We start from the raw sequence: 9,204 nt of genomic DNA, 5'->3' as shown, positions 1-9,204 counted from the left end.
GGGTGGAGGGTTGACAAAAGAGGGGGAGGCCTTCAACGAGATGGATTGACACGGTGGCTGCGATGATGGGCTCGAGTATAGCAGGGATTGTGGGGCTGGCGCGGGATCGAGCAGTGTTTTGTTCTGCTGCGCATGGGGTCGCTATGAGTCAGAAACGACTCGACGGCACTTAACAACAACAACATCTCTATGGAAGTAGATTGCCCAGTTTTCTTTCCAAGGAGTGGCTGGTGGGCTTGAACCGCTAGCCTTCTGGTTAGCAGTCAACTGCCTTAGGCACTACACCACCAGAGCTCCTTCACATAAAGAAAGAAAAAAGAATCCTTACAACCAGACTAATAAGACATATCAAAATAAATGGAGAAAAGATTGAAGTTGTCATGGATTTCACGTAACGCGGATCCACAATCAACACCCATAGAAGCAAAAAAAGCCCAAACTCACTGCCATTGAGTCAGTTCTGACTCATAGCAACTCCCTTTGGTTTCCAAAGCAATAAATCTTTATGGAAGTAGATTGCCCAGTCTTCCTTCTGCAGAGTGGCTCATAGGTTTGAACCTCCAACCTTCTGGTTAGCAGTCAAATGCCTTGAAAATCAAATGATATATTGCACTGGGCAAATCTTCTGCAAAACTCCTCTTAAACTTTTAGAAAGCAAAGATGTAGCTTTGAAGACTAAGTTGTGTTTGACCTAAGCCATGGTATTTTCAATACCTCATGTGCATGTGAAAGGCTGGACAATGAATAAGGAAGACCACAGAAAAACTGATGCATTTGAATTCTGTTGTTGACAAAGAACACTGAAAATACCCTGACTGCCAAAAGAAGGAACAAGTCTATCTTGGAAGAAGTACAGCTGGAATGCTCCTTAGAAGGGAGAATGGCCAGTTTCATATACTTTGGTCATGATGTCAGAAGGGACCGGTCCCTGGAGAAGGATCTCTTACTTGTATATTAGAGCTTAAATTCTAAAGTACTTGGTTGTTGGAAGGCTGTGGTCTGCAGTGGGAGCCCTAACTCCATTTTGAGGCTTAGCATAAGTTTCAGACATCATTTGGGTTCTTTCCGACCATTAAACCAGCATTGTGGCTGTGCACAGACACGTTCCAGAACAAATCTGGGGAGGGGCAGTTTGCCTTCAGGAAGAATGTGGTTGACAGTAGATTATGCTCACACAAAGAGCTAGGCAACTTGCCTGAGTGTGTCCTTTTCTAATTTATACTAAGTTTTATCTAAGTTTGGGGTCCTGGTACTGTTTCTTAGGGACTTCGTGGCTAAGACTCAGGCTGCATGGTCTTGAGTCATATCTGGACCACCACCTAGCCAGGTAGTCAAGGCCCAGAACCAAACCTGTAACGCTTTTCTATCTTCAATTATGTATATATCCTATCATGGTCCTTTCCCCTTTCCTGTAGTTCCACCTGCAACAGTAATGCATCCATCTGCCACCAGTCATGATTCTGTGATGATTCCCTTTGTTTTCAATCATATATAACTAGCCCTGTAGCTGGGACTGGAGCTCTGGTGGTGTAGTGCCTAAGGCATTTGACTAGTAACCAGAAAGCTGATGGTTCAAACCCACCAGCCACTCCTCGGGAGGAAGATTGGGCAATCTACTTCCATAGTGATGCCACCTTGGAAACCCAAGGAGGGGTCACTATGAGTCGGATCCGACTCGACAGCAATGAGTTTGGTTTGGTTTTGGTAGCTGGGACTCAGTGGACTCCATTCAGCCTTTCTGTACTGTTACGTGCTGATATCTTCCCTCAACCTGGATAATTAATTGTCTTTGTCCTGTTCAAGGCTTAATAAAAATGTTTCTATTGAAACTGTTTGAATCTGAGGTCTCTTTTCCCCTATTACACTTGGCAAAGTGGACAGTCAGCAAAAAAAGGGAAGACCCTCAATGGGATGGATTGACACAGTGGCTGTGATGATGATGAGCCCAAGCATAGTAAATATTGTGAGGATGGTGCAGAACTGGGCAATGTTTTGTTCTGTTACATGTAGGATTGCTATGAGTTGGAGCTGACTCTATGGTACCTAACAACGACATAGTGTAGCAAAGTTGACACATAAAACCAATCATCCCAAAATCAAAATTATGAATTTTTCTTTTATGGATCGTGGTTGTGTTATCATATCTATTTGGTATCATAGCATAGCTATGCCAAACCCAAAATCACAAATATTTCCTTCCAGAAATTTTTATACTGCTAGATTTAGGTCCTAGGAGCTCTGGTAGCATAGTGGCTAAAGCACTTGACTGCTAACCAGAGGGCTGGCGGTCCAAACCCACCGGCCACTCCTCGGAAGGAAGGTTGGGCAATCATACTTCCGTAGTGATACTGCCTCGGAAACCCAAGGAGGGTTCGCTATGAGTCAGGGCCGACTCGATGGCACATAACAACAACAACAACAGATTTAGGTCCATGGTATAGATCAAGGTTTTTTATTTTTTTGTATGTCAAGTCGTTCCAGCACTATTTATTAAAAAGACGATCTTTTCTCTGCTCAATTGCTTCTGCACATTTTTTCAAAACTCAATTAGCCATGTACTGAAAAAAAAAAAAAAAAAAAAACGCACTGCTGTCAAGTCATATCCGACTCATAGCATTCCCCACCTTGGGTTTCTGAGGCAGTATCACTACAGAAGTAGATTGCCCAACCTTCCTTCCGAGGAGTGGCTGATGAATTTGAAGCGCCAGTCTTCTGGTTAACAGTCAAATGCCTTAGGCAGTACACCACATGTAGGTTAATTCCAGTCTCTCTATTTTGTTCCACTAATCTATGTATCTGTGCTTTTATCAATTCCATACTCTCATCACTATGGCTTCATCCTAAGTCTTACAATCAGGTAGTGTGACTCTTTCAGATTTTTTCTTTTCTTTTTAATTTTTTATTGTGATTTTGGTGAAAGTTTACAGACCAAATTGGTTTTCCATTCAGCAATTCATACACATTTTGTTTTGTGACATTGATCGCAGTCCCCACAATATAACAGCATTCTTTTTCCTCCCTGTGTTTTCCACTTCACTCGTCCTTCTTTCCTCTCCCTTCCTGCTTTTGAACTTTATAACTGGAAATGAATACATACCTATAAGGGGCAAAATTATGAAAACTTCTTAGCCATAACCAACCACCTTGAGGAGTGAGTCACTTGGCCTGGGGTCTCAGGGCCATAGTCTCGGGGGATATCAAAGTCAATTGACATAACATAGTCCACAAAGACAATGTTCTACATCCTACTTCAGTGAGTAGCAACTGGGTTGTGAGTGGCCACCTAAGGTGCAACTGTAGGTTTCTTCCTGTCCAGAGCAAAGGAGAGTAAAGAAAATAAAAAACACATGGGAACAATTAGTGCAAAAGACCAATACCAAACCAAAACCAAACTCACTGCCGTTGCGTTGGAGCCAACTCACAGCAACCCCTTCTTGGGTTTCCGAGGTGGTATCGCTACAGAAGTAGATCGCCCAACCTTCCGAAGTGTGGCTGGTGGGTTTGAACCACCATCTTTCTGGTTAAAAGTCAAATGCCTTAGCACTACACCATCAGAACTCTTAAAAGACCAATAGATCACTTGAACTCCAGCTTCCACCACCCTGAGACCAGAAGAACTAGATAGTGCTGGGCCACCATCTGCTCTGAAAAGGATCACAAAGGAGGTCCTGGGTACAACAGAAGAAGAATATGGAACAAAACTAAAAAAAAAAAAAAAAAGTCCAGGCTTACTGGTTTGATAGAGACTGCTGGAACCCCTGAGACTATGGCCCTTAGTCTCCTTCTGGGCCTGAACTGAACTTACTCCTGTGGCTCAACTTTCAGCCAACCATAGACAGTACTATGAGGTGAACATTAACACCAGAGAAGTCAGGACTCCTTAGAACAATCAACCATATGAGATTCCAGGGGCAGAATTTTCCCAGGGATAATGCTAAGAAAGCAAGTAGAGATAGAAAAGTGGGAACAAGGGATATGGTAAACACAAGGAGAAGTCGGGAGGAAATATATAAAGAAGAAATATGTAAGAAAATAATAGAAGTAACAGTTCAAAGAGTTAAAAGTGATTGTCTCTGGGAGCAGAAATAGAGAATAAGGTTTTCTTGTAGCTTGTGTGTGGTTTGACTTCTAAAATTTTGGCACGTATTACTTTGGTAGAAGTAAAAATTAACTTACAAAAAAAAAAAGTAAGTAAATCCTTCTCCAGAGACTACTCATTTGTGTTTGTTTTAATTGCAATTCTTTGATTCCTCTCAAAATTTGTTGTTGTTGTATGGTATGCAACTGTTTTTCCTCCTAAATAGATCCTTATACTCATTGTTCCAACACAACATATTAATCCTGTTTTTTCCCCATGATTTGTGAATACTCTTTAATAATTATATATACTAGAATGTTTCTGCACTATCTTTTCTTGCCCTGGTACCAAACTGACTTGAGTAATGGTGAGAATGAGTTCCTTGTGCTGGAGAGGGTAATTGGGAAAAAAGAACAGGTTGTGCAAAGGTAGAGGTTTGCGAACACCAGGCGGCTTGTTAAACGCGTAGTTTAGAAGAATCTGCCAGTGAAGAGACGATGAACGCTAAACATGCAACACTGTTAATTAGTTAAAACAAAAGTCTTGGGATGTTGTTCTGGGGGAAACACGACGCTTCACAAACTGAACCGCCAAAGTCTGGCACAGAAATCAAGTAGCAGGATAAGTGGGCGTCCGCTAGGAGGTTCGTGTTTAGATTTCGAGCGCTCGAGCCAGTATTGGCAGAGATTGGAGGTCGTCAAAGGGGCGGAGCAAATGTCACTTCCGGCTGTGGCCCAGCGAGTCTTCAAGGCACTATGACCACCAGCGCAGAGATCAGGGGTCGGCGGCCCGGAGTCGGAGTAGGAGTAGTGGTGACTAGTTCTAATCATCCTCACTGTGTCCTTCTAGGGAAAAGAAAAGGGTCGTTTGGAGCTGGCAGTTTCCAACTTCCTGGGGGTCATTTAGAGTTCGGGTAAGCGGCTGCCTGGCCTACCCCCGGAAGGCGGAACTTGTATGGGAAAGACGAGTGCAGGCGGTGCTTGTATTAGCGCGCAGCGTGTGCGTCTGTGCGTGCGTTTTCGCGCCGGCACCGCGTCCGTTCTCGCGCATTTCCTCTGTTGCGCCCCTCCGTCCACAGGGCCCCCACAGGATCCTGCCGGGAGGGGGCGCACAACTGGCTGGGTTGTCTTGGTCTGCCTTGCTGTATGTTCGTGTGGCCGCAGCGTGGGATTGGTTTGTGAGATGCTTACCTGTGAGAGAAGGAAAGTTAGATGTTTTTTTAAATAACCTTGACCAGTATATTTTTGCCAATAAAAATATCTGGTTTCCTAGAAATTTAAGTACACAGATATATTTAATACTTACTGGCCTCTTTGGAGGTGTAGTGACACAGTGCCTAAGGCATTTGAGGGCTAGCAAGAGGGTTGGTAGTTCAAACCCACCATCCTCTCCGTGGAAGGAAAATGAGGTAATCTACTTCCGTTAAGATTTACAGCCCGAAAAACCCAATAGGCATTGCTGTGAGTAGAAGTCAACTCGATGGCAGTGAATTTGAGTTTGGCCTCCTAAATTTAAGGAGCTTGGGTGATGCGATGATTGAAGCCATCCGCTGCTAAGCAAAAGGTGGGCCTTTCTAACCCATTAGCTCATCCGGAGGAAGGTGATGCCATCTGCTTATGCAAAGGCTTAGAAACCTTATGAGGCAGTTCTGTTCTGCCCTATAGGATCACTGTGACTCGGAATTGGCATGAAGGCACTGAGTTTGGTTTAGGTTTGTCCTCCTAAGGTTAGTAATTTAGTTACACTCTAACTAGTGAAACTCTGGACATCAGTTTCTTCATCTTTAAAATGAGGATGTTGGATGCAATGAAGTTCCCTTTCTGCTTTGGCATTCTGTGATTTGATGACATATCAGACTGACAAAGTTGGACAGTTAGTTGGACAGTTAAGGTCGGATCTACATGAGGGTGAAGAAGGCCTGGGAGTGTGCTAAAAATTGGATCCTGAAGGGAGAATAAGCTTAATTTAACCAAAGAAAGCATTTAAAGTCGGTGCTTGTTGTTTTTCCTTTATTATAAAAAGTTTCAAACATACATAAAAGTAGAAGAAATGGTCAATGAATTCTCTTGCACTTATCATTCAGCTTGTTTTTATTTAAGCTGTACTACCCCACTTCTCCCCAACACACATATACACACTCACACACTCATTTCATTTTTGGGACTATTTCAAAGGAAATGTCAGATATCCTATCTGTGATAGTTGGAGCTGTGTGTCAACTTAGATGGACCACAATTCTGTGTGGTTTAAGCAATTGTGATGTGGGTTGTTCCAATGATGGGATCATATGTATATGTTTTGAGCAGCCAATCCGTTGAAAGGGAGTCTTCCTAGGAGTGTGGCCTGCTTCCCATATATTTATGGGCATCCTCAGAAAACAGACACTCTTCTGTGGATCGGGACTCTGTTGTGCTGCCTACAGCTGTCCGTGAGCGAAGAATCCACCATTCGGCCTGGAGATCTTGGATTCGTCATTCGTTGGAGTCAACAGCCAGTATACTGCCTGCCAACCTTGAGCTCCTCAGCCCCTGCAGGTGTGTCAGTTGGGAAAAGCCTCCCACTTGACATTTGATCCAAGAACTTTAGACTTGCCAGCTTCTATAAGTGTGTGAGCCATTTCCCTAAGATAAATTTCTCTTTATGTATAAGCTTTACTTGTTTTGTTTCTCTAGAGAACCCAGTCTAACACACTATCATACCAAAATAGTCCAGTATGTGTGTCTAATACCAACGTAGTTATCATCCAATTGATTTTAACTTATGGCAACCCCATGTGTGTCAAAGTAGAGCTGTGCTTCATAGGGTTTTCAGTGGCTGTTTTTTTCAGAAATAGATAGCTAGGACGTTTTTCACAGGATCCTCTGGGTGGACTGAAACGGCCAGTCTTTTGGTCAGCACCAGGGGGTTAACCATTTGCACCACCCAAGGACTTCTGTATCTCTAGTAACTTTTTTTAAAAAACCATAACACTAACCAGCCTCTCCTTGGAAGGAAGATAGGGCAATCTACTTCCATAGAGAAACCCCTCGGAAACCCAAGGAGGGGTGGCTATGACTTGATGGCAGTGAGTTAGTTAGTTAGTTAACAAAAATAATAATTCTGTAATATCATTTGATATCCAGTCTGTGCTCATTGTTCTCAATTATCTGGAAGTTGTCTTTTTATTGTTGGTCTGTACCAGTTAGAATCAACAGAAGGATGAATACTGTATTTGGTTTATATGCCTTTTAAGTTTGTCAGTCTAACAATTACCCCCACTTTTTTTCCCTCATGTCATTTATTTGTTGAAAGTCTTGTTTGTGGGTCCTGGAGAATTTCTCACATGGTGGCTGTGTTCTTCTAATCCACCTATTTCCTATAAACTGGTGGTTAAATATAGAAGCTTGATTTTAGCCTTAATCAGATTTTGTCCTTCATAAAATACAGCATTTTTATGATTTTTTAGCACATAGGGATGGAATTCTTTAATGATCTTCAAAATTAAAAGAGCACCAATAAGTTTATAACTTTCAGATAATTAATTAAGAACCAAATTGCCCAGATAGGTACACATATGCTACTACTTATTGATCCTTGGTGGGCATTAGCCAATTTAGATCACAAATTAAACACTAGTTACCAAAACCAAAACTAAACCCACTGCCATAGAGTTGATTCCGACTCAGTGACCCCACTGGGGTTCTCAAGGCTGTAAGCCTTTACGGAAGCAGACTGCCTCATCTTTTTCCCTCAGAGCAGCTGGTTGGTTTGAACCACAGGTCAGTGGATCTTTTGGTTAGTAGCCAAATGTCTTAACTACTGTGCCACCAGAGCTCCTCAAGCAATTATTGGAATGTATGATTACTAGAACAATGCCTAGAGATAGCTACCTTAGTAACACAAGACAATGTTGGTATCATGACTCAGATACCAAACAATAGCAACATTGAACTCTAATGCGCTTATTAACTACTAGCTACTAGCTAAGATCTTGAACTGGCATATTGAATGGGCTAAATTGGATGGAGGACAAATAGGAAATGGCTTTATTTTTCTGTTGTTGCCTTAAGGAGCTCTGTAAGTGGTTGAAGCATTTGATTGCTAACCAGAAGGTGGGTGGTTCAAATCCACTAGCCACTCTGCAGGAGAAAGATGAGGCAGTCAGCTTTGTAAGGATGGAAAGCCATGAAAACCTTTTGTCAGTTCTACCCTGTCCTATAGAGTTGCTATGAGTCGAAATGGACTGAATGGTAGTGGTCTGATGCCTTAACTGTTATTTGTCAGATTTCCTCTCTCTGCTCCTTGATGACAGTTTCACTGCTATTCATAAAGTTTTCACTGGCCAATTCTCTGACAAGTGGATGTGTTATAGAAGATGGACCCTGCAAAACCCAAATGGCTTCTTGTCTTCTGGCTAGAAAGAATTGCTCTCAGAGACAGAGGTGGTTTATAGAGAGCAAGCCTTTAATGAAACACTGCACAAGACTGTGTTTGGGACAGAAAACTAGGTGTATAGTACACTAGCTGGACTGCCAGTGTTTCCCATTTGGCTTACAGTGATTACAGGGCACAGAATGAGGAAGCTATACAATTAGCAAGCCATGTGGGGCAGGATTACTAGCTTTTGATGTTCTGGTCCTCCGGATTGATCCAGGCATCTGCTTGTCTATAGATCAAAAGGGGCTCCATCATGGGGGCCCCGTGTTGACACCCTGGGACCTGCAACAGACGTTCTGGCAGTTACATACTTTTCTAATCACAATTTTTCGAGTTCCTATCAGTAGGGGTAATTTAAGTAGTTTACAAAAGAATATAACCAGTAAGGTTGTAATCATTTATTGGGCACAGTCAGCTACTCAGAGGGAGCAAGTAGTTGAACCTATGGGCTCGGGACCACGGCTGCAGGAGACATCAAGCTCAATTGGCATAACATACTACACATTGTTCCACCTCCTGCTTTGGCAAGTAGCAACTGAGATCTTAAAAGCTTGCAAGCAGCCATCTAGATGCAACGATGGGTCTCTCCTCATCCAGAGCAAAGAAGAACGAAGAAAACCAAAGATTCATGGAAACAATTAGTACAAGCAACTGGTACACCATGTGATCCACAACCTGTATGACTATAAGACCAGAAGAACTAGATGGTA

General features: G+C 42.6%; 1 protein-coding gene across 1 annotated transcript in view; it reads left to right on the top strand.

Annotated features, from left to right (window-relative positions):
- The first annotated feature begins 4,833 nt into the window (after positions 1–4,833).
- Positions 4,834–9,204, top strand: part of NUDT15 (nudix hydrolase 15) — a 14,342-nt gene continuing 9,971 nt past the window's right edge. The window contains exon 1 of the mRNA XM_007946376.1: positions 4,834–4,991. Within this exon, the coding sequence (XP_007944567.1) occupies positions 4,834–4,991 (158 nt within the window). The remainder of the gene's footprint in view (positions 4,992–9,204) is intronic.

Source organism: Orycteropus afer, unplaced genomic scaffold (genome assembly GCF_000298275.1).
Source record: "Orycteropus afer afer isolate SDZICR_OR568_19922 unplaced genomic scaffold, OryAfe1.0 scaffold00157, whole genome shotgun sequence".
Classification (NCBI taxonomy): domain Eukaryota; kingdom Metazoa; phylum Chordata; class Mammalia; order Tubulidentata; family Orycteropodidae; genus Orycteropus; species Orycteropus afer.
This window is presented reverse-complemented; position numbering and strand designations above follow the sequence as displayed.